General features: G+C 49.9%; 1 protein-coding gene across 2 annotated transcripts in view; it reads right to left on the bottom strand.

Moving 5' to 3' along the window:
* Positions 1-25,661, bottom strand: part of CTCF (CCCTC-binding factor) — a 336,867-nt gene extending 311,206 nt beyond the window's left edge. Inside the window, exon 1 of one of the 2 annotated variants that reach the window (XM_063945251.1) lies at positions 25,362-25,661. Coding sequence is in view for 1 of the 2 variants with exons in the window: in XM_063945250.1 (XP_063801320.1) it covers positions 25,477-25,517 (41 nt within the window). In the remaining variant the exon portion in view is untranslated. The remainder of the gene's footprint in view (positions 1-25,361) is intronic. The other variant, XM_063945250.1, reaches the window with a different exon arrangement.
* Between the last annotated feature and the right edge of the window lie 322 nt (positions 25,662-25,983).

The following is a 25,983-nucleotide window of genomic DNA, read 5'->3' as shown; positions in this document are numbered from 1 at the left end:
CTTATCTTGATGCCAGAGTGCAAATATCCCTCTGTGCATCTCGCATACATATATATAGAATGCATCCTATTAAATGCTCTATATCAATAAAATATTTTTAGTCAGGGAATTCGACCAAGCCAACCCAGCACTGCATCTCCAGGCTGATGGCGATCGCTGGTCGCAGTATAACCACCGTATGTGTGTATATACTTTTTAGGATATTTTTCCAGCTGCCTATCAGCTGGCTCCTTGAGGGCGGCCGTATCTGGAGACGGTAACGCCACTTGATAAGCGTGTGAGCGCCTTTTCCACCCTAAGGGGTGTTTCCCAACGCGCCCTAACTTCTGGCGGGAAAGGGTATAACGCCAATATTTGCTATCGGGGTAAACCCACGCATCATCACACACTTCATTTTATTTTATCTGATTCAGGAAAAACTACAGGTAGTTTTTTCACTTCCACATAATACCCTTTTTTGTGGTACTTGTAGTATCAGAAATATGTAACAGCTCCTTCATTGCCCTTAACGTGTGGCCCTAATGAGGAATACGTTTGTTTATTCACCGTCGACACTGGATTCAGTGTCCGTGTCTGTGTCTGTGTCGACCGACTGAGGTAAATGGGCGTTTTTTATAAAAAAACCCTGACGGTGTTTCTGAGACGCCTGGACCGTTACTAATTGTTTGTCGGCCGTCTCATGTCGTCAACCGACCTTGCAGCGTGTTGACATTCTCACGTAATTCCCTAAATAAGCCATCCATTCCGGTGTCGACTCCCTAGAGAGTGACATCACCATTACAGGCAATTTCTCCGCCTCCTCCAGCATCGTCCTCATACATGTCGACACACACGTACCGACACACAGCACACACACCTGGAATGCTCTGACAGAGGACAGGACCCCACTAGCCCTTTGGAGAGACAGAGGGAGAGTTTGCCAGCACACACCAAAAAACGCTATAATTACATAGGGACAACCTTATATAAGTGTTTCTCCCTAATAGCATCTTTATATATATATATATTTATATCGCCAATTTGTGCCCCCCCTCTCTGTTTAAACCCTGTTTCTGTAGTGCAGTGCAGGGGAGAGCCTGGGAGCCTTCTCTCCAGCCTTTCTGTGAGAGAAAAAATGGCGCTGTGTGCTGAGGAGATAGGCCCCGCCCCTTTTATGGCGGGCTCGTCTCCCGCTCTTTAGTGAAGTTTGGCAGGGGTTAAATATCTCCATATAGCCTCTGGGGGCTATATGTGAGGTATTTTTAGCCAGTATATAGGTTTACATTTGCCTCCCAGGGCGCCCCCCCCCAGCGCCCTGCACCCTCAGTGACAGCGTGTGAAGTGTGCTGAGAGGAAAATGGCGCACAGCTGCAGTGCTGTGCGCTACCTTTAGAAGACTGTCAGAGTCTTCAGCCGCCGATTCTGGACCTCTTCTAACTTCAGCATCTGCAAGGGGGCCGGCGGCGCGGCTCCGGTGACCATCCAGGCTGTACCTGTGATCGTCCCTCTGGAGCTAATGTCCAGTAGCCAAGAAGCCAATCCATCCTGCACGCAGGTGAGTTCACTTCTTCTCCCCTCAGTCCCTCGTTGCAGTGATCCTGTTGCCAGCAGGACTCACTGTAAAATAAAAAACCTAAGCTAAACTTTCTCTAAGCAGCTCTTTAGGAGAGCCACCTAGATTGCACCCTTCTCGGCCGGGCACAAAAATCTAACTGGAGTCTGGAGGAGGGTCATAGGGGGAGGAGCCAGTGCACACCACCTGATCTGGAAAAGCTTTACTTTTTGTGCCCTGTCTCCTGCGGAGCCGCTATTCCCCATGGTCCTTTCAGGAACCCCAGCATCCACTAGGACGATAGAGAAATAGAATTATCGGTAAGTAAATTCTTCTTTTCTCTGACGTCCTAAGTGGATGCTGGGGACTCCGTAAGGACCATGGGGATTATACCAAAGCTCCCAAACGGGCGGGAGAGTGCGGATGACTCTGCAGCACCGAATGAGAGAACTCCAGGTCCTCCTCAGCCAGGGTATCAAATTTGTAGAATTTTGCAAACGTGTTTGCCCCTGACCAAGTAGCAGCTCGGCAAAGTTGTAAAGCCGAGACCCCTCGGGCAGCCGCCCAAGATGAGCCCACCTTCCTTGTGGAATGGGCATTTACATATTTTGGCTGTGGCAGGCCTGCCACAGAATGTGCAAGCTGAATTGTACTACACATCCAACTAGCAATCGTCTGCTTAGAAGCAAGAGCACCCAGTTTGTTGGGTGCATACAGGATAACAGCAAGTCAGTTTTCCTGACTCCAGCCGTCCTGGAAACCTATATTTTCAGGGCCCTGACAACATCTAGCAACTTGGAGTCCTCCAAGTCCCTAGTAGCCGCAGGTACCACAATAAGCTGGTTCAGTTGAAACGCTGACACCACCTTAGGGAGAAACTGGGGACGAGTCCGCAGCTCTGCCCTGTCCGAATGGACAATCAGATATGGGCTTTTGTGAGACAAAACCGCCAATTCTGACACTCGCCTGGCCGAGGCCAGGGCCAACAGCATGGTCACTTTCCATGTGAGATATTTCAAATCCACAGATTTGAGCGGTTTAAACCAATGTGATTTGAGGAATCCCAGAACTACGTTGAGATCCCACAGTGCCACTGGAGGCACAAAAGGGGGTTGTATATGCAGTACTCCCTTGACAAACTTCTGGACTTCAGGAACTGAAGCCAATTCTTTCTGGAAGAAAATCGACAGGGACGAAATTTGAACCTTAATGGACCCCAATTTTAGGCCCATAGACACTCCTGTTTGTAGGAAATGCAGGAATCGACCGAGTTGAAATTCCTCCGTGGGGGCCTTCTTGGCCTCACACCATGCAACATATTTTCGCCAAATGCGGTGATAATGTTGTGCGGTCACCTCCTTCCTGGCTCTGACCAGGGTAGGGATGACCTCTTCCGGAATGCCTTTTTCCCTTAGGATCCGGCGTTCAACCGCCATGCCGTCAAACGCAGCCGCGGTAAGTCTTGGAACAGACATGGTCCTTGCTGAAGCAAGTCCCTTCTTAGTATCTCTTGAAGTTCCGGGTACCAAGTCCTTCTTGGCCAATCCGGAGCCACGAGTATAGTTCTTACTCCTCTCCGTCTTATAATTCTCAGTACCTTGGGTATGAGAGGCAGAGGAGGGAACACATACACCGACTGGTACACCCACGGTGTTACCAGAGCGTCCCAGCTATTGCCTGAGGGTCTCTTGACCTGGCGCAATACCTGTCCAGTTTTTTGTTCAGACGGGACGCCATCATGTCCACCTTTGGTCTTTCCCAACGGTTCACAATCATGTGGAAGACTTCCAGATGAAGTCCCCACTCTCCCGGGTGGAGGTCGTGCCTGCTGAGGAAGTCTGCTTCCCAGTTGTCCACTCCCGGAATGAACACCGCTGACAGTGTTATCACATGATTTTTCGCCCCGCGAAGAATCCTTTCTGCCATTTCCCTTCTGCTTCTTGTGCCGCCCTGTCTGTTTACGTGGGCGACTGCCGTGATGTTGTCCGACTGGATCAGCACCGGTTGAATTTGAAGCAGAGGTCTTCCTAGGCTCAGAGCATTGTAAATTGCCCTTAGCTCCAGTATATTTATGTGGAGAGAAGTCTCCAGACTTGACCACACTCCTTGGAAATTTCGTCCCTGTGTGACTGCTCCCCAGCCTCTCAGGCTGGCATCCGTGGTCACCAGGACCCAGTCCTGAATGCCGAATCTGCTGCCCTCTAGTAGATGAGCACTCTGCAGCCACCACAGAAGAGACACCCTTGTCCTTGGAGACAGGATTATCCGCTGATGCATCTGAAGATGCGATCCGGACCATTCGTCCAGCAGATCCCACTGAAAAATTCATGCGTGAAATCTGCCGAATGGAATCGCTTCGTAAGAAGCCACCATTTTTCCCAGGACTCTTGTGCATTGATGCACTGACACTTGGCCTGGTTTTAGGAGGTTTCTGACTAGCTCGGATAACTCCCTGGCTTTCTCCTCCGGGAGAAACACCTTTTTCTGGACTGTGTCCAGAATCATCCCTAGGAACAGCAGACGTGTCGTCGGAATCAGCTGCGATTTTGGAATATTTAGAATCCACCCGTGCTGTCGTAGAACTACTTGAGATAGTGCTACTCCGACCTCCAACTGTTCTCTGGACCTTGCCCTTATCAGGAGATCGTCCAAGTAAGGGATAATTAAGACGCCTTTCTTTGAAAAAGAATCATAATTTCGGCCATTACCTTGGTAAAGACCCGGGGTGCCGTGGACAATCCAAACGGCAGCGTCTGAAACGGATAGTGACAGTTCTGTACCACGAACCTGAGGTACCCTTGGTGAGAAGGGCAAATTGGGACATGGAGGTAAGCATCCTTGATGTCCAGGGACACCATATAGTCCCCTTCTTCCTGGTTCGCTATCACTGCTCTGAGTGACTCCATCTTGATTTGAACCTTTGTATGTAAGTGTTCAAAGATTTTAGATTTAGAATAGGTCTCACCGAGCCGTCTGGCTTCAGTACCACAAATAGTGTGGAATAATACCCCTTTCCTTGTTGTAGGAGGGGTACTTTGATTATCACCTGCTGGGAATACAGCTTGTGAATTGTTTCCAATACTGCCTCCCTGTCAGAGGGAGACGTTGGTAAAGCAGACTTCAGGAACCTGCGAGGGGGAGACGTCTCGAATTTCCAATCTGTACCCCTGGGATACTACTTGTAGGATCCAGGGGTCCACTTGCGAGTGAGCCCACTGCGTGCTGAAACTCTTGAGACGACCCCCCACCGCACCTGAGTCCGCTTGTACGGCCCCAGCGTCATGCTGAGGACTTGGCAGAAGCGGTGGAGGGCTTCTGTTCCTGGGAAGGGGCTGCCTGCTGCAGTCTTCTTCCCTTTTCCTCTACCCCTGGGCAGATATGACTGGCCTTTTGCCCGCTTGCCCTTATGGGGACGAAAGGACTGAGGCTGAAAAGACGGTGTCTTTTTCTGCTGAGATGTGACTTGGGGTAAAAAAGGTGGATTTTACAGCTGTTGCCGTGGCCACCAGGTCCGATGGACCGACCCCAAATAACTCCTCCCCTTTATACGGCCATACTTCCATGTGCCGTTTGGAATCTGCATCACCTGACCACTGTCGTGTCCATAAACATCTTCTGGCAGACATGGACATCGCACTTACTCTTGATGCCAGAGTGCAAATATCCCTCTGTGCATCTCGCACATATAGAAATGAATCCTTTAAATGCTCTATAGTCAATAAAATACTGTCCCTATCAAGGGTATCAATATTTTCAGTCAGGGAATCCAACCAAGCCACCCCAGCGCTGCACATCCAGGCTGAGGCGATCGCTGGTCGCAGTATAACACCAGTATGTGTGTATATACTTTTTAGGATATTTTCCAGCCTCCTATCAGCTGGCTCCTTGAGGGCGGCCGTATCTGGAGACGGTAACGCCACTTGTTTTGATAAGCGTGTGAGCGCCTTATCCACCCTAGGGGGTGTTTCCCAACGCGCCCTAACTTCTGGCGGGAAAGGGTATAACGCCAATAATTTTCTATCGGGGGAAACCCACGCATCATCACACACTTCATTTAATTTATCTGATTCAGGAAAAACTACAGGTAGTTTTTTCACACCCCACATAATACCCTTTTTTGTGGTACTTGTAGTATCAGAAATATGTAACACCTCCTTCATTGCCCTTAACATGTAACGTGTGGCCCTAATGGAAAATACGTTTGTTTCTTCACCGTCGACACTGGAGTCAGTGTCCGTGTCTGTGTCGACCGACTGAGGTAAAAGGACGTTTTAACGCCCCTGACGGTGTTTGAGACGCCTGGACAGGTACTAATTGGTTTGCCGGCCGTCTCATGTCGTCAACCGACCTTGCAGCGTGTTGACATTATCACGTAATTCCCTAAATAAGCCATCCATTCCGGTGTCGACTCCCTAGAGAGTGACATCACCATTACAGGCAATTGCTCCGCCTCCTCACCAACATCGTCCTCATACATGTCGACACACACGTACCGACACACAGCACACACACAGGGAATGCTCTGATAGAGGACAGGACCCCACTAGCCCTTTGGGGAGACAGAGGGAGAGTTTGCCAGCACACACCAAAACGCTATAATTATACAGGGACAACCTTATATAAGTGTTTTCCCTTATAGCATCTTAATATATAATAATATTGCCACATAAAATGCCCCCCCTCTCTGTTTTAACCCTGTTTCTGTAGTGCAGTGCAGGGGAGAGCCTGGGAGCCTTCCTAGCAGCGGAGCTGTGTAGGAAAATGGCGCTGTGTGCTGAGGAGAATAGGCCCTGCCCCCTTTTCGGCAGGCTTCTCCCGTTTTTCTGACAACCTGGCAGGGGTTAAATACATCCATATAGCCCCAGAGGCTATATGTGATGTATTTTTAGCCAGCATAGGTATTTCATTGCTGCCCAGGGCGCCCCCCCCAGCGCCCTGCACCCTCAGTGACCGTTGGTGTGAAGTGTGCCGAGAGCAATGGCGCACAGCTGCAGTGCTGTGCGCTACCTCATGAAGACTGAGAAGTCTTCAGCCGCCGGTTTCTGGACCTCTTCTCTCTTCGGCATCTGCAAGGGGGTCGGCGGCGCGGCTCCGGTGACCCATCCAGGCTGTACCTGTGATCGTCCCTCTGGAGCTAGTGTCCAGTAGCCTAAGAAGCCAATCCATCCTGCACGCAGGTGAGTTCACTTCTTCTCCCCTAAGTCCCTCGTTGCAGTGAGCCTGTTGCCAGCAGGACTCACTGAAAATAAAAAAACCTAACAAAACTTTTACTCTAAGCAGCTCTTTAGGAGAGCCACCTAGATTGCACCCTTCTCGGCCGGGCACGAAAACCTAACTGAGGCTTGGAGGAGGGTCATAGGGGGAGGAGCCAGTGCACACCACCTGATCCTAAAGCTTTTACTTTTGTGCCCTGTCTCCTGCGGAGCCGCTATTCCCCATGGTCCTTACGGAGTCCCCAGCATCCACTTAGGACGTCAGAGAAAAGGTGGTTTTACCTGTTCCAGGATCTACCACGTTAAAAGAAGCGGGTGATTGCAAAATTGACACTACGCTCAAATCCATATACACGGCTTCAGGAGCGATACTACATCCTACTATTTGCCTGTGCATGGATTTCCAAAGCTATAGTAAAGTGGTCAGGCACGTTACTTGAGTATTTGGATACAATGGATAACAGTGACGAATTGTTTTTATGCAACATTCAGGATTCTGCAGGATTTATGGTGGAATCCATGAAAGACCTGGGTTCGATGGCTGCAGGGATATCTTCCATGTCTGTCTCAGCTCGTAGAGGACTTTGGCTGCGCCAGTGGTCTGCCGACACGGAATCCAGGAGAGGTGTGGAGACCCTACCCTACACAGGTCAGGCTCTCTTTGGGGAAGCGTTGGATACTTGGATTTCCATGGCTACAGCAGGTAAATCTCCTTTTCTTCCCTCAGCTGCACCTGCTACGAAGAAACCTTTTTTTTTCTACATCTCAGTCCTTTCAGGCTGCTAAAACAAGAAAGGACAAGCCGTCCAACACCTTCTTTAGAGGAGGTCTGCCAAAATCCAAGAAACATGCTGCTGCGGTTTTCCAGGAACAGAAGCCTGCTTAAGGCATGCCAAAGTCCTCAGCATGACTGTGGACTGCGCGACCTGGAGATGTGGCCGGTGGGGGAGAGACTCGGGCATTTCAGTCATGTCTGGGTGTCGTCCGGCCTAGATCCGTGGGTGCAAGATATTGTGTCCCAGGGGTACAGGCTGGAGTTTCAAGATCTCCCTCCTCATCGATTCTTCAAATCAGGCTTGCCAGCTTTGCTGGCAGACAGGGCTATCCTACAGGAAGCCATTCAGAAGTTGGAGTCACAGGTATTTGTACCAATTCCACCCCATTTGCAAAACAAAGGTTACTATTCGAACCTTTTCATGGTACCGAAACCGTATGGTTCGGTCAGGCCCATTCTGAACTTAAAATCGCTAAATCCCTTTCTGGGGGAGTTCAAGTTCATAATGGAGTCTCTGAGGGTGGTGATAACAGGTCTGGAAGAGGGGGAATTCATGGTATCCCTGGATATCAAGGATGCGTACCTCCACATTCCGATTTGGCCGCCGCATCAAGCTTTTCTCCAATGCGCACTGTTAGACTGTCATTTTCAGTTCCAGACCCTGCCATTCGGCCTGATTGTTCTCCTCTGCAGACAGGGGGTGAACATAATTCCATATCTGGACGATCTGTCGAGACGGACTCTCTATTCATAAACTCATTCCACAGTCTGTCTTAAGTATTGCGTCTTTCTCATTGGGACTAATTTTGTAGAAGTATTGGAGATCATTCCTTTAATAGAATTAACCCACTCCGGTTCAGCCCCGCTATCCTGGGATGTTGCACTGCCCTGAGTACCCAGTAATTAGCCCCCTAGTGAAGAGGAACACTCCGCTGTACAAGAAACACTCTTTGCCTGACAATGTAAAATGTGACAGCGCACACACACACAGGAAAAGGTTAAGCACAATTAACCCACAGAGCCCTTCAGGGAGACTTATTTTGAGCCAGTCCACACCGCGCCCTTATTGCTAATGTCAAGCTTAGCCAGGTCGCAGACTAAGTACCCTGATAGGGGACTTAATACACTAGTAAGCGTCCCCCCCCCCCCCCCTGCTATAACCCCCTGGTACCGCTGAGGTAATCTTGAGTCTCATCGGAGGAGCTGGAGCTCAGTGTCCTATCAGCGGGGACCATTAACCCTTCAAGAGGTTGGGCCCGGGCCCCTCCCCCACCTCCCCTTCAGGTCCCACGAAGTAGGCTGTCTGGTGCCATCCAGCCCTGCCTGAAAAAAACAAACCTAAAATAAATGCAGAAAATGCTTCAGGAGCTTCCATAAGCGCGACCAGCTCCTCCGGGCACATTTTCTAAACAGAGTCCGGTAGGAGGAGCATAGAGTGAGGAGCCAGCCCACACTATCAAATTCTTAAAATGCCCATGGTTCCTAGTGGACCAGTCTATACCCCATGGTACTAAATGGAACACCAGTATACTCTAGGACAGGGGTGGGGACCTTAGGCCCGCAGGCCGTATGAGGCCAGCAAAGCCACTTTATCTGGCCCGGCAAGGCTCACCTAACCGAAGGAGATGCCGGGTGACCGCTGATATGTTACCAGCAGGCTCCCAACTCCTTCTCCTCAGCAGCAGCTCACTCGTGAGCTCCGGCTTCCGGCTCTGGCAGTGTGCATGTGCGGCGCTTTGGGAGAGACGTCATAACGTCTCTCCCATAGTTCTGAGGAGCAATTAATCAGGCGGACGACAGTAGTCCAAAAGCAGGAGGGGTGTGTGTGTGTGTGTGTGTGTGTGTGTGTGTGTGTGTGTGTGTGTGTGTGTGTGTGTGTGTGTGTACGTGTACGTGTGTGTGTGCGTGCGCGTAAGCGGCGCTACTAGGGGGCATAACCACAAGGGGGAATATTTAATGAGGCATAACACCACTGACTGGGGGCATATCTAATGGGGCATAACAACTGACTGGGGCTATATCTACGGGGTGGAATAACTACTTGGGGCAGGCTCATTTTTAAGTTGATCATTTCTGGATGACCCCCGAAGGATATTATAACTATCCAAATGGCCCTTGGTAGAAAAAAAAAAAAAAAAAAGTTCCCCACCCCTGCTCTAGGGTGTAAGAGATCGTTAATGTTCTGCTACAGACGTGGGCGGAACATAAAAGATAAGATCATGCACACAGATATAGATAGATAGATAGATAGATAGATAGATAGATAGATAGATATCTCTGTGTGTGTGTATGATGTGCTACTGCTTGGGGGTGTACCACTTGTTCATACTTTGAAGGGGGTGCAACATTCGCACATCCTCAGTCAGGGTGTAGAATCCAGATCAAGTGTGTTGACTTGCTCCAGCAAGTATATTACTTACATATCAGTGATCGCGTCGTGACAAAAATTATGTGGGTCCAAGGGACCCATAATTTATGAAGTTTGGGGTCCCACTTAATTTTAATGGGGTCCCATCATCATCTATTGTTATTAAATCTGCTAAATGGCCATAAGACCTCTCTACATACCCTTTTAATACCAGTGATCGCGCTGAGCACAAAAAAAAGGTGGATCCCAGGGACCCCTCACTTTTAAAAATTGGGGTCCTACAGGTTCTTTTCTGGGTTCCATCGGAATTAAGGTTTTTATTAATATTAATCTTATTTGGACACTACAGAAGTGTTGTAAGGTGGGGGAATGGGGTGACAATGCTGCTGGGCTGTGTAGCATGCAGGACACTCTGCCCCAGAGCTTTATCTAGATATTTTGGTGCCCTTTGGCAGAAAGTGAATTGGAGCTCCACCTCCCAGAGCCGAAACTACAGGCTGTGCGCGCCGCAGGCGCGCCGCAAAAATTTAAGGGCATGGCTTCATGGGGAAGGGGAATGGCCACATAAAAGTGCCAATTCACATTGCACCATGTAGAACCTCCTATAGACACTGCGCCAGGTAGAGCACGTTATACACACTGCACCAGGTAGAGCACGCAGTTATACACACTGCGCCTGGTAGAGCCATTATACACACTGCGCCAGGTAGAGCACGCCGTTATACACACTGCGCCAGGTAGAGCACGCCGTTATACACATTGCTCCAGGTAGAGCACGTTATACACGCTACACCAGGTGGAGCACATTATACACGCTGCGCCAGGTAGAGCACGTTATACACACTGCGCCTGGTAGAGCACACCGTTATACACACTGCGCCAGGTAGAGCCATTATACACACTGCGCCAGGTAGAGCACGCAGTTATACACACTGCGCCTGGTAGAGCACACCGTTATACACACTGCGCCAGGTAGAGCCATTATACACACTGCGCCAGGTAGAGCACGCCGTTATACACACTGCGCCAGGTAGAGCACGCCGTTATACACACTGCGCCTGGTAGAGCACACCGTTATACACACTGCGCCAGGTAGAGCCCGCCATTATACACACTGCGCCAGGTAGAGCACACCGTTATACACACTGCGCCAGGTAGAGCACGCAGTTATACACATTGCTTTAGGTAGAGCACGTTATACACGCTGCGCCAGGTAGAGCACGTTATACACACTGCGCCTGGTAGAGCACACCGTTATACACACTGCGCCAGGTAGAGCCATTATACACACTGCGCCAGGTAGAGCACACCGTTATACACACTGCGCCAGGTAGAGCACGCCGTTATACACACTGCACCAGGTAGAGCACGCCGTTATACACACTGCACCAGGTAGAGCACTCCGTTATACACACTGCACCAGGTAGAGCACGCCGTTATACACACTGCACTAGGTAGAGCACGCCGTTGTACACACTGCACCAGGTAGAGCACTCCGTTATACACACTGCGCCAGGTAGAGCACGCCGTTATACACAATGCACCAGGTAGAGCACGCCGTTATACGCATTGCACCAGGTAGAGCACGCCGCAGCACAGTAAAGAAGACCATATACCTTAATGCTATATATACTAAAGACTCTGTACATGGGGCACACTTACTACAAAGCTACTCTAGAGAGCACAGATTACTCCAGGTGATCAACTCAGTTACATACCCATGGACATGAAAGCTAGGACTCCGTGCCGTGCATGCACCACACTCCCACTCTGCCGCCTGCTATATGGCAATGTACCTTCCGCACCAGGGCCCTGTGCTGCTTCCGTCAGGTAAAAGTGGTGAGAAGAAGTTTGTGGGGGGGGGGTGTACCCAATGCGGTCACCTCGGGAACTGGCTCCCGTGTCACAGGCCCGCTAGCTGGGCGTCCGTAGGGATGCTGAGGACACCTGATGGTAATGGTGCAGCCCGCTCTTAGCACGGCAGGGGCTGGAGGTGAGGTTCCTGGCCGATCACCGCTGCTCTCCTTCACACAGATCGTGGGAGAGCACACTGAAGGCAGCAGAGAGGGAGGCAGATATCGGGTTGGGAGGGAGCTGCAGTTCACAGTCTTGGTGAGTCACCTCCCGCCCGCAGCACAGCGTACAGCAGCCGCAGAGCCGTCTTCTCTCTCTGCCCGGCCCCCGTGTGAAGCCGCTGCACGTGACCAGGAGGGGGAGGGGGCACCGCCAGACTGCCAGTTGTAAGGCTCCACCTCCGCTCTGTACGGGCAAGAAGCGCCGTCGCTGTCAGTTTACAAGGAGTTGGCTGCAGCGGAGCGCGTCCCCGGGGACCCTCACATTTTTGAAAAGTGAGTCCCCGCCTTCAGATCCGGGTAAAATACGCGCTATAGCGCGTATTTGCGAACACTGAATACACCTCAGCCTGTCCATATGACCTGGCATTAGATCACTCCCCCGCTTGCCCTTAAACATACCCATCTATAGCGCCATACAGTATACACAGCGGTGGGCCCAGGTGCAAAAAATAAGCTTTGGGTCTCTCACTTACATGCCGCCTACACCACCCCACCCACCCATGCTAAAGAAAAAAATAAGATTTTACTCACCGGTAAATCTATTTCTCGTAGTCCGTAGTGGATGCTGGGAACTCCGAAAGGACCATGGGGAATAGCGGCTCCGCAGGAGACTGGACACAACTAAAAAAAGCTTTTAGGTCACCTGGTGTGCACTGGCTCCTCCCACTATGACCCTCCTCCAAGCCTCAGTTAGGACACTGTGCCCGGACGAGCTGACATAATAAGGAAGGATTTTGAATCCCGAGTAAGACTCATACCAGCCACACCAATCACACCGTATAACTCGTGATACTATACCCAGTTTAACAGTATGAAAACAACTGAGCCTCTCAGATGGCTCAACAATAACCCTTTAGTTAACAATAACTATGTACAAGTATTGCAGACAATCCGCACTTGGGATGGGCGCCCAGCATCCACTACGGACTACGAGAAATAGATTTACCGGTGAGTAAAATCTTATTTTCTCTGACGTCCTAGTGGATGCTGGGAACTCCGAAAGGACCATGGGGATTATACCAAAGCTCCCAAACGGGCGGGAGAGTGCGGATGACTCTGCAGCACCGAATGAGAGAACTCAAGGTCCTCCTCAGCCAGGGTATCAAATTTGTAGAATTTTGCAAACGTGTTTGCCCATGACCAAGTAGCAGCTCGGCAAAGTTGTAAAGCAGAGGCCCCTCGGGCAGCCGCCCAAGAAGAGCCCACCTTCCTCGTGGAATGGGCTTTTACAGACTTAGGATGCGTCAGTCCAGCAGCAGAATGCGCCAGCTGAATTGTGCTACAAATCCAGCGAGCAATAGTCTGCTTAGAAGCAGGAGCACCCAGCTTGTTGGGTGCATACAGGATAAATAGCGAGTCAGTTTGTCCGACTCCAGCCGTCCTGGAAACATAAATTTTCAAGGCCCTGACTACGTCCAGTAACTTGGAATCCTCCAAGTCCCTAGTAGCCGCAGGCACCACAATAGGTTGGTTCAAGTGAAAAGCTGATACCACCTTAGGGAGAAACTGGGGACGAGTCCTCAATTCCGCCCTATCCATATGGAAAATCAGATAAGGGCTTTTACATGACAAAGCTGCCAATTCTGACACACGCCTGGCTGAAGCCAAGGCCAATAACATGACCACTTTCCACGTGAGATATTTTAGATCCACGGTTTTAAGTGGCTCAAACCAATGTGATTTTAAGAAACTCAACACCACGTTGAGATCCCAAGGTGCCAATGGAGGCACAAACGGGGGCTGAATATGCAGCACTCCTTTCACAAACGTCTGAACTTCAGGTAGTGAAGCTAGTTCTTTCTGGAAGAAAATCGACAGAGCCGAGATCTGTACCTTAATGGAGCCTAATTTCAGGCCCATAGTCACTCCTGCTTGTAGGAAATGCAGAAATCGACCTAGTTGAAATTCCTCTGTTGGGGTCTTCCTGGCCTCACACCAAGCAACATATTTCCGCCATATGCGGTGATAATGCTTTGCAGTTACATCTCTCCTGGCTTTAATCAGGGTAGGAATGACTTCCTCCGGAATACCCTTTTCCTTCAGGATCCGGCGTTCAACCGCCATGCCGTCAAACGCAGCCGCGGTAAGTCTTGGAACAGACAGGGCCCCTGCTGTAGCAGATCCTGTCTGAGCGGCAGAGGCCATGGGTCCTCTGAGATCATCTCTTGAAGTTCCGGGTACCAAGCTCTTCTTGGCCAATCCGGAACCACGAGTATCGTTCTTACTCCTCGTCTTCTTATTATTCTCAGTACCTTTGGTATGAGAGGAAGAGGAGGGAACACATAAACCGACTGGTACACCCACGGTGTCAGAGCGTCCACAGCTATCGCCTGAGGGTCCCTTGACCTGGCGCAATATCTTTGTAGCTTTTTGTTGAGGCGAGACGCCATCATGTCCACCTGTGGCCTTTCCCAACGGTTTACCAGCATTTGGAAGACTTCTGGATGAAGTCCCCACTCCCCCGGGTGGAGGTCGTGCCTGCTGAGGAAGTCTGCTTCCCAGTTGTCCACTCCCGGAATGAACACTGCTGACAGTGCTAACACGTGATTTTCCGCCCATCGGAGAATCTTTGTGGCTTCTGCCATCCCCATCCTGCTTCTTGTGCCGCCCTGTCGATTTACATGGGCGACTGCCGTGATGTTGTCCGACTGGATCAGTACCGGCTGGTTTTAAAGCAGGGGTCTTGCTTGACTTAGGGCATTGTACATGGCCCTTAGTTCCAGAATATTTATGTGTAGGGAAATCTCCTGATTTAACCATAGTCCCTGGAAGCTTCTTCCCTGTGTGACTGCCCCCCAGCCTCGAAGGCTGGCATCCGTGGTTACCAGGACCCAGTCCTGTATGCCGAATCTGCGGCCCTCTTGAAGATGAGCACTCTGCAGCCACCACAGCAGAGACACCCTGGTCCTTGGAGACAGGGTTATCAGCCGATGCATCTGAAGATGCGATCCGGACCACTTGTCCAACAGGTCCCACTGAAAAGTTCTTGCATGGAACCTGCCGAATGGAATTGCTTCGTAGGAAGCTACCATGTTTCCCAGGACTCGCGTGTAGTGATGCACCGATACCTGTTTTGGTTTCAGGAGGCCTCTGACTAGAGATGACAGCTCCTTGGCTTTCTCCTCCGGGAGAAACACTTTTTTCTGGTCTGTATCCAGAACCATCCCCAGGAACAGTAGACGTGTCGTAGGAACCAGCTGTGACTTTGGAATCTTTAGAATCCAACCGTGCTGTTGTAGCACTTCCCGAGATAGTGCTAACCCGACCAACAACTGCTCCTTGGACCTCGCCTTTATCAGGAGATCGTCCAAGTACGGGATAATTAAAACTCCCTTTTTTCGAGGGAGTATCATCATTTCGGCCATTACCTTGGTAAATGCCCTCAGTGCCGTGGACAGCCCAAACGGCAGCATCTGGAATTGGTAATGACAATCCTGTACCACAAATCTGAGGTACTCCTGGTGAGGATGGTAAATGGGGACATGCAGGTAAGCATCCTTGATGTCCAGGGATACCATGTAATCCCCCTCGTCCAGGCTTGCAATAACCAACCTGAGCGATTCCATCTTGAACTTGAATTTTTTTATATATGTGTTCAAGGATTTCAAATTTAAAATGGGTCTCACCGAACCGTCCGGTTTCGGTACCACAAACATTGTGGAATAGTAACCCCGTCCTTGTTGAAGTAGGGGCACCTTGACTATCACCTGCTGCGAATACAGCTTGTGAATTGCCTCTAGCACAGCCTCCCTGCCTGAGGGAGTTGTCGGCAAGGCAGATTTGAGGAAACGGCGGGGGGGGGAGACGTCTCGAATTCCAGCTTGTACCCCTGAGATACTACTTGAAGGATCCAGGGATCCACCTGTGAGCGAGCCCAGTTATCGCTGAAATTTTTGAGGCGGCCCCCCACCGTACCTGGCTCCGCCTGTGGAGCCCCACCGTCATGCGGCGGACTTGGAGGAAGCGGGGGAGGACTTTTGCTCCTGGGAACCGGCTGTTTGTTGCAGCTTTTTCCCCCTACCTCTGCCTCTGGGCAGAAAGGACGCGCCTTTTCCCCGCCTGCTTTTCTGGGGTCGAAAGGACTGTACCTGATAATACAGTGCTTTCTTAGGCTGTGAGGGAACATGGGGCAAAAATGCTGACTTCCCAGCTGTTGCTGTGGAAACCAGGTCTGAGAGACCATCCCCGAATAACTCCTCACCCTTATAAGGCAAAACTTCCATGTGCCTTTTAGAATCTGCATCCCCTGTCCACTGCCGAGTCCATAAGCCTCTCCTCGCAGAAATGGACATTGCACTTATTTTAGATGCCAGCCGGCAGATATCCCTCTGTGCATCTCTCATGTATAAGACTGCGTCTTTTATATGCTCTATGGTTAGCAATATAGTGTCCCTGTCTAGGGTGTCAATATTTTCCGACAGGGAATCTGACCACGCAGCTGCAGCACTGTACATCCATGCTGAAGCAATAGCTGGTCTCAGTATAATGCCTGAGTGTGTATATACAGACTTCAGGATAGAAAGCAGGAGGCTATCAGCAGGCTCCTTTAGGGCGGCCGTACCGGAGACGGTTAGTGCCACCTTCTTTGACAAGCGTGTGAGCGCTTTATCCACCCTAGGGCGTGTCTCCCAACGTGACCTATCCTCTGGCGGGAAAGGGTACGCCATTAGTAACCTTTTAGAAATTACCAATTTTTTTATCAGGGGAAGCCCACGCTACTTCACACACTTCATTTAATTCTTCAGAAGGGGGAAAAACCACTGGTAGTTTTTTCTCCCCAAACATAATACCCTTTTTTGTGGTACCTGGGGTAATATCAGAAATGTGTAATACATTTTTCATTGCCTCAATCATGTAACGAGTGGCCCTATTGGACATTACATTAGTCTCTTCGTCGTCGACACTGGTATCAGTATCCGTGTCGACATCTGTGTCTGCCATCTGAGGTAGCGGGCGTTTTAGAGCCCCTGATGGCCTTTGAGACGCCTGGGCAGGCACGAGCTGAGAAGCCGGCTGTCCCGCATTTGGCATGTCGTCAATGTTTTATGTAAGGAGTCGACACTTTCACGTAATTCCTTCCATAAGTCCATCCAATCAGGTGTCCGCCCCGCAGGGGGTGACATCACATTTATAGGCATCTGCTCCGCCTCCACATAAGCCTCATCAAACATGTCGACACAGCCGTACCGACACACCGCACACACACAGGGAATGCTCTGACAGAGGACAGGACCCCACAAAGCCCTTTGGGGAGACAGAGAGAGAGTATGCCAGCACACACCAGAGCGCTATATAATACAGGGACTAACTGAATTATATCCCCTTATAGCTGCTATATATATACTGCGCCTAAATTTAGTGTCCCCCCTCTCTTTTTTACACTTCTGTAGCTTGTAGACTGCAGGGAAGAGCCAGGGAGCTTCCTTCCAGCGGAGCTGTGAGGGAGAAATGGCGCCAGTGTGCTGAGGGAGATAGCCCCGCCCCTTTTTCGGCTGACTTCTCCCGCGTTTTTGAAACTCTGGCAGGGGTATTTTTTTACACCTATATAGCCTCTGGGACTATATATGGTGTAGATTCGCCAGCCAAGGTGTGTAATATTGCCCTCAGGGCGCGCCCCCCCCAGCGCCCTGCACCCATCAGTGACCGGAGTGTGAGGTGTACATGAGGAGCAATGGCGCACAGCTGCAGTGCTGTGCGCTACCTTGGTGAAGACCGAAGTCTTCTGCCGCCGATTTTCCGGAGTATTCTCGCTTCTGGCTCTGTAAGGGGGACGGCGGCGCGGCTCCGGGACCGAACGATCGAGGCCAGTTCCTGTGTTCGATCCCTCTGGAGCTAATGGTGTCCAGTAGCCCAAGAAGCCCAAGCTATCTCCAGTCAGGTAGGTTCGCTTCTTCTCCCCTTAGTCCCTCGCTGCAGTGAGTCTGTTGCCAGCAGATCTCACTGTAAAATAAAAAACCTAAAATATACTTTCTCTCTAGGAGCTCAGGAGAGCCCCTAGTGTGCATCCAGCTCAGCCGGGCACAAGATTCTAACTGAGGTCTGTAAGAGGGTCATAGTGGGAGGAGCCAGTGCACACCAGGTAGTCCTAAAGCTTTCTTTAGTTGTGCCCAGTCTCCTGCGGAGCCGCTATTCCCCATGGTCCTTACGGAGTTCCCAGCATCCACTAGGGACGTCAGAGAAAAAAGAAAAAAAGAAAAACACACACATTGGGCCTCACAGTAATAAAAAAAAATCCACACATACATTGTTTTTTCTGTGTAGGACAATCACATTGTTCCCCACATAAATCCTGTTGCTCCCCACATACTGTAAATCATGTTGCTCACACATAAATCAATTTCTCCACACATAAATCCTATGATATCACACCACTGCGTCATCAAGGCACAGGTCACAGCATGAATGATCCTCTAAGAGGAGCCCGGGCCAACAGTTCACTCTGAAGGTGCAGGAAGCTGCTCAGGTTCTGCGGCACACCTTGCAACTGGTCGCGGCACACTGGTTAAAAAAGCCTGGTCTAAAGTGTATGGACCTTAAGGGGTGAAGGAAAGTTTGTGATACCAGTGGCCGTGATGTATTGTTTTAGATCTGCATGTTACATCCATCAATTTCAATTCCGCAGTGGAGTACTTTAGGAATTGGTATAGGTACAAAAACAAAGTAAAAGGCGTTGACTTGGAAACCCACAAAATCGCTAAAAACTTTGGCTAATGTTTGCTTCAAATATTTAATAAGCAGCATTGCATAAAGCACATAAATATAATTTTTTGTTTTCTTTCAATACTTATGATTGAACTATAATAATAAGAATTTACTTACCGATAATTCTATTTCTCGGAGTCCGTAGTGGATGCTGGGGTTCCTGAAAGGACCATGGGGATAGCGGCTCCGCAGGAGACAGGGCACAAAAAAGTAAAGCTTTACTAGGTCAGGTGGTGTGCACTGGCTCCTCCCCCTATGACCCTCCTCCAGACTCCAGTTAGGTACTGTGCCCGGACGAGCATACACAATAAGGGAGGCATTTTGAATCCCGGGTAAGACTCATACCAGCCACACCAATCACACCGTACAACTTGTGATCTAAACCCAGTTAACAGTATGACAACAGAAAGGGCCTCTTAAAGATGGCTCCTTAACAATAACCCGAATTAGTTAACAATAACTATGTACAAGTATTGCAGATAATCCGCACTTGGGATGGGCGCCCAGCATCCACTACGGACTCCGAGAAATAGAATTATCGGTAAGTAAATTCTTATTTTCTCTATCGTCCTAAGTGGATGCTGGGGTTCCTGAAAGGACCATGGGGATTATACCAAAGCTCCCAAACGGGCGGGAGAGTGCGGATGACTCTGCAGCACCGAATGAGAGAACTCCAGGTCCTCCTTTGCCAGGGTATCAAATTTGTAAAATTTTACAAACGTGTTCTCCCCCGACCACGTAGCTGCTCGGCAGAGTTGTAATGCCGAGACCCCTCGGGCAGCCGCCCAAGATGAGCCCACCTTCCTTGTGGAGTGGGCTTTTACAGTTTTAGGCTGTGGCAGGCCTGCCACAGAATGTGCAAGTTGAATTGTGTTACAAATCCAACGAGCAATCGACTGCTTAGAAGCAGGTGCGCCCAACTTGTTGGGTGCATACAATATAAACAGCGAGTCAGATTTTCTGACTCCAGCCGTCCTTGCAATGTATATTTTTAAGACTCTGACAACGTCCAACAACTTGGAGTCCTCCAAGTCGCTAGTGGCCGCAGGCACCACAATAGGTTGGTTCAAATGAAATGCTGATACCACTTTAGGGAGAAAATGCGGACGAGTCCGCAGTTCTGCCCTATCCGAATGGAAGATTAGATAAGGACTTTTATAAGATAAAGCCGCCAATTCAGATACTCTCCTGGCAGAGGCCAGGGCTAGTAACATAGTCACTTTCAATGTGAGATATTTCAAATCCACCTTTTTCAATGGTTCAAACCAATGGGATTTGAGGAAATCTAAAACTACATTTAGATCCCACGGTGCCACCGGAGGCACCACAGGAGGCTGTATATGCAGTACTCCCTTGACAAAAGTCTGGACCTCAGGGACAGAGGCCAATTCTTTTTGGAAGAATATTGACAGGGCCGAAATTTGAACCTTAATGGATCCCAATTTGAGACCCATAGATAATCCTGATTGCAGGAAATGTAGGAAACGACCCAGTTGGAATTCCTCCGTCGGAACCCTCCGATCCTCGCACCACGCTACATATTTTCGCCAAATGCGGTGATAATGTTTCACGGTGACTTCCTTCCGTGCCTTAATCAAGGTAGGAATGACTTCTTCTGGAATGCCTTTCCCTTTTAGGATCTGGCGTTCAACCGCCATGCCGTCAAACGCAGCCGCGGTAAGTCTTGAAAAAGACAGGGACCCTGCTGTAGCAGGTCCCTTCTCAGAGGTAGAGGCCACGGTTCGTCCGTGAGCATCTCTTGAAGTTCCGGATACCAAGTCCTTCTCGGCCAATCCGGAACCACTAGTATTGTTCTTACTCTTCTTTGCCGTATGATCTTCAATACCTTTGGTATGAGCGGCAGAGGAGGAAACACATACACTGACTGGTACACCCAAGGAGTTACCAGTGCGTCCACAGCTATTGCCTGTGGATCTCTTGACCTGGCGCAATATTTGTCCAGTTTCTTGTTGAGGCGAGACGCCATCATGTCTACAATTGGTCTTTCCCAACGGTCTATTAACATGTTGAAGACTTCTGGATGTAGACCCCACTCTCCCGGATGAAGATCGTGTCTGCTGAGGAAGTCTGCTTCCCAGTTGTCCACGCCCGGGATGAACACTGCTGACAGTGCTATCACGTGATTCTCCGCCCAGCGAAGAATCTTGGCAGCTTCTGCCATTGCACTCCTGCTTCTTGTGCCGCCCTGCCTGTTTACATGGGCGACCGCCGTGATGTTGTCCGACTGAATCAACACCGGCTTTCCTTGCAGGAGAAGTTCCGCCTGGCTTAGAGCATTGTAGATTGCTCTTAGTTCCAGAATGTTTATGTGAAGAGACTTTTCCAGACTCGTCCATACTCCCTGGAAGTTTCTTCCTTGTGTGACTGCTCCCCAGCCTCTCAGGCTGGCGTCCGTGGTCACCAGGATCCAATCCTGAATGCCGAATCTGCGGCCTTCTAATAGGTGAGCCTTCTGCAACCACCACAGAAGTGACACCCTTGTCTTTGGTGACAGGGTTATTCGCAGGTGCATCTGCAGATGCGACCCTGACCATTTGTCCAACAGATCCCTTTGGAATATTCTTGCATGGAATCTGCCGAATGGAATTGCTTCGTAAGAAGCCACCATTTTTCCCAGGACTCTTGTGCATTGATGTACTGACACTTTTCCTGGTTTTAGGAGGTTCCTGACCAGATCGGATAACTCCTTGGCTTTTTCCTCTGGAAGGAAAACCTTTTTCTGAACCGTGTCCAGAATCATTCCTAGGAACAGCAGACGAGTTGTCGGGATTAAATGGGATTTTGGAATATTCAGAATCCACCCGTGTTGTCTTAGCACCTCTTGAGATAGTGCTAAAGCTGTCTCCAGCTGTTCTCTGGACCTTGCCCTTATTAGGAGATCGTCCAAGTATGGGATAACTAATACGCCTTTTCTTCGAAGAAGAATCATCATCTCGGCCATTACCTTGGTAAAGACCCGAGGCGCCGTGGACAATCCGAACGGCAGCGTCTGAAACTGATAGTGACAGTTTTGAACAATGAACCTGAGGTACCCCTGGTGTGCGGGGTAAATCGGAACGTGTAGATACGCATCCTTGATGTCCAAGGATACCATAAAGTCCCCTTCTTCCAGGTTCGCTATCACTGCTCTGAGTGACTCCATCTTGAACTTGAACTTTTTTATGTAGAGGTTCAAGGACTTCAGATTTAGAATAGGCCTTACCGAGCCATCCGGCTTCGGTACCACAAATAGAGTGGAATAATACCCCTTTCCTTGTTGTAATAGGGGTACTTTGACTATCACCTGCTGAGCGTACAGCTTGTGAATGGCTTCCAACACCCTCTCCCTTTCGGAAGAGACGGTTGGTAAGGCAGACTTCAGGAAACGATGAGGAGGATCCGTCTCTAATTCCAACCTGTACCCCTGAGATATTATCTGCAGGATCCAGGGGTCTACCTGCGAGTGAGCCCACTGCGCGCTGTAATTTTTGAGACGGCCCCCCACTGTCCCCGAGTCCGCTTGAGAGGCCCCAGCGTCATGCTGAGGTTTTTGCAGGAGCCGGGGAGGGCTTCTGTTCCTGGGAAGGAGCTGCCTGTTGGTGTCTCTTCCCTCTTCCTCTGCCTCGTGGCAGGTACGACAAGCCCTTTGCTCTCTTATTTTTGTAGGAGCGAAAAGGCTGCGGTTGAAAGGTCGGTGCCTTTCTCTGTTGGGGAGTGACTTGAGGTAAAAAAGTGGATTTCCCGGCAGTAGCCGTGGCCACCAAGTCTGATAGACCAACTCCAAATAACTCCTCCCCTTTATACGGCAAAACCTCCATGTGACGTTTTGAATCCGCATCGCCTGTCCACTGTCGTGTCCATAAGGCTCTTCTGGCTGAAATGGACATAGCACTCACCCGAGATGCCAGTGTGCAAATATCCCTCTGTGCATCACGCATATAGATAAATGCATCCTTTATTTGTTCTAACGACAGTAAAACATTGTCCCTATCTAGGGTATCAATATTTTCAATCAGGGATTCTGACCAAACTACTCCAGCACTGCACATCCAGGCAGTTGCTATAGCTGGTCGTAGTATAACACCTGCATGTGTGTATATATTCTTTTGAATAACTTCCATCTTTCTATCTGATGGATCCTTAAGTGCGGCCGTCTCAGGAGAGGGTAACGCCACTTGTTTGGATAAGCGTGTGAGCGCCTTGTCCACCTTAGGGGGTGTTTCCCAGCGCGCCCTAACCTCTGGCGGGAAAGGGTATAATGCCAATAACTTTTTTGAAATTATCAACTTTTTATCAGGAGCAACCCACGCTTCATCACACACGTCATTTAATTCTTCTGATTCAGGAAAAACTGTTTGTAGTTTTTTCACACCATACATAATACCCTGTTTTACGGTATCTGTAGTATCAGCTAAATGTAACGTCTCCTTCATTGCCAAAATCATATAACGTGTGGCCCTACTGGAAAATACGTTTGAATTTCTACCGTCGTCACTGGAATCAGTGCCCGTGTCTGGGTCTGTGTCGACCGACTGAGGCAAAGGGCGTTTTACAGCCCCTGACGGTGTTTGAGGCGCCTGGACAGGCATTAATTGATTGTCCGGCCGCCTCATGTCCTCAACTGACTGTTTAAGGGAAGATAAACCATCACGTAATTCCACAAATAAAGGCATCCATTCTGGTGTCGACCCCCTGGGGGGTGACATCTGCATATTTGGCAATTGCTCCGCCTCCACACCAATATCGTCCTCATACATGTCGACACCACGTACCGACACACACCGCAAACTCACAGGGAATGCTCTAATGAAGACAGGACCCACTAGCCCTTTTGGGGAGACAGAGGGAGAGTCTGCCAGCACACACCACAAAGCGCTATATATACAAGGGATATCCTTATATTAAGTGCTCCCTTATAGCTGCTTTAATATATATATATATAGCCATTAATGTGCCCCCCCTCTCTGTTTTACCCTGTTTCTGTAGTGCAGTGCAGGGGAGAGACCTGGGAGCCGTTCTGACCAGCGGAGCTGTGACAGAAAATGGCGCCGTGTGCTGAGGAGATAGGCCCCGCCCCTTTTTCGGCGGGTTCTTCTCCCGCTATTTTTCCAGTCAGGCAGGGGTTAAATATCTCCATATAGCCCCTATGGGCTATATGTGAGGTATTTTTAGCCTTGTATAAGGTTTATATTTGCCTCTCAGAGCGCCCCCCCCCCAGCGCTCTGCACCCTCAGTGACTGCCCAGTGAAGTGTGCTGAGAGGAAAATGGCGCACAGCTGCAGTGCTGTGCGCTACCTTATGAAGACTGAGGAGTCTTCAGCCGCCGGTTTCCGGACCTCTTCACGCTTCAGCATCTGCAAGGGGGTCGGCGGCGCGGCTCCGGGACCGGACTCCACGGCTGGGCCTGTGTTCGATCCCTCTGGAGCTAATGGTGTCCAGTAGCCAAGCAGCAAATCCACTCTGCATGCAGGTGAGTTTACTACTTTCCCCCTAAGTCCCACGTTGCAGTGATCCTGTTGCCAGCAGGACTCACTGTAAAGAAAAAAAACCTAAACTAAACTTTCTCTAAGCAGCTCTTTAGGAGAGCCACCTAGATTGCACCCTTCTCGTTCGGGCACAAAATCTAACTGGAGTCTGGAGGAGGGTCATAGGGGGAGGAGCCAGTGCACACCACCTGACCTAGTAAAGCTTTACTTTTTTGTGCCCTGTCTCCTGCGGAGCCGCTATCCCCATGGTCCTTTCAGGAACCCCAGCATCCACTTAGGACGATAGAGAAATACATATACTTTATGATTTAGAATTACAATTGTGAAAAAGTGTAGATTACAGTGTTAGTCTTACAAATGTATGCCAGCCTACCGAATACAAATCTGTACATAAAACAGCTATTCAGAATTGGGGAACACAGAGGGAGCTCTTCCCAACTTTTCTATCCCTGGTGAAAGTCATCCTCCTGTCTGAAGGCAAAGTTACTGTACATAGTGCTGTTGGACTGAGAGTTCCCTGCGCGGTCCATGAGAGGAAGCCTCATCGCAGGAGCACGGCCGGACACCCGCAGCGGGAAAAGCATTATTCACGCACAACAGCCATAGGCGCCGTCAGAACTTAACCACAACACGGGGATTATTCATCAGCCAGGACAGCAGCTCCAAAGGAAATAGCTTTACCGGCTCTACGCAGCCTTCAAGCGCCCGCCACCCGCACGCACTAGCAGCAGAGTTATTATTGAGTGATCGGAGCAGTGTGCCAGCGTAGTTGCGGCTTTACGAAGTGCGGATATCAGTATAGATTCTACCAAGACCTCCAGCTGTATTAACGGTCCACTAGGCCAGGGCCGTACACACACGGGAGGCTGCTAGCATCATGCTTCTATGGGTAGCCAGTCCGTCATGGATACAGAAAACCAGCGACTGGAGAGAAAATGGATGACGGGCCTAACGCCGCGGCCGACTCAGAAATATCCCGCCTAAATTAGCCCACTCTGAGCCGGCGAAGCAGCGGGCATAGCCACACTGAGACAGGGACTGAGTCTCACTCTCACAGCTACAGACTTTTTTTTTTTTTTTTTTTTTTTGCCAAATTCCAATAACGATAGAGGGAGACAAACACCCCCGTCAGCCGCCCGCACCGGAGCCCCATCGTGACACCTAGAGGCCGGAGAAAGCTCCTGCAAAACCGCCTCTTCCTCTCTCCTTACCTCCCCCGGGCTGCTTTTTCTCAGTTTTTTTCTGCTTTTCAGACAGATTCCAGTGATCCAGATTACAGTGCCAGCGGGGAACAGGACCGGAGGCGCCCGATGGAAACCAGCTCACCGTTTAATCACTCCGAGCCCTGCTTCACAAAATGGCGGCATCAGTAGACAGAGCGCATGCGTGTCTTGGGCGGGAACTGGGGCTGTCGGGAGTTGTAGTCTACCGACTCCTCTGTACAGAATCACTCGGCGGGCCGGGAGCTGGGCTGCCTGAGACTCTGCGGCGCTTGGGTTGCTTGCTGTTTCAGCGCCACATTTGAAAGGCAACGTCGTGACGTTATTGTGATACGTTCATAACATGCTGCGTACAAAGTTTATAGCATATACAGTATATCTCCTAAATCCAAACCGTCCAGTATTTGACATATAAAAAGGTACGCTTGAGACATCAGAAGGAGGTGTATTAATTTCACCCACGGGCATGTCAGCTCAGCTAGAGGAGGCGTGTCTTGTTCCGTTGCTACACTAACTACAGCAATACTACTCTGTCAGGTTCACCGTTCTGCATTCCTAAATTAACACCTTGTATTAGGTTTACCTGTGCGGTTAATAATAATGTCTGTTGATA

This window comes from Pseudophryne corroboree, chromosome 11 (genome assembly GCF_028390025.1).
Source record: "Pseudophryne corroboree isolate aPseCor3 chromosome 11, aPseCor3.hap2, whole genome shotgun sequence".
NCBI lineage: Eukaryota > Metazoa > Chordata > Amphibia > Anura > Myobatrachidae > Pseudophryne > Pseudophryne corroboree.
The sequence above is the reverse complement of the archived record's forward strand: the minus strand, read 5'-3'. Positions and strand labels throughout refer to the sequence as shown.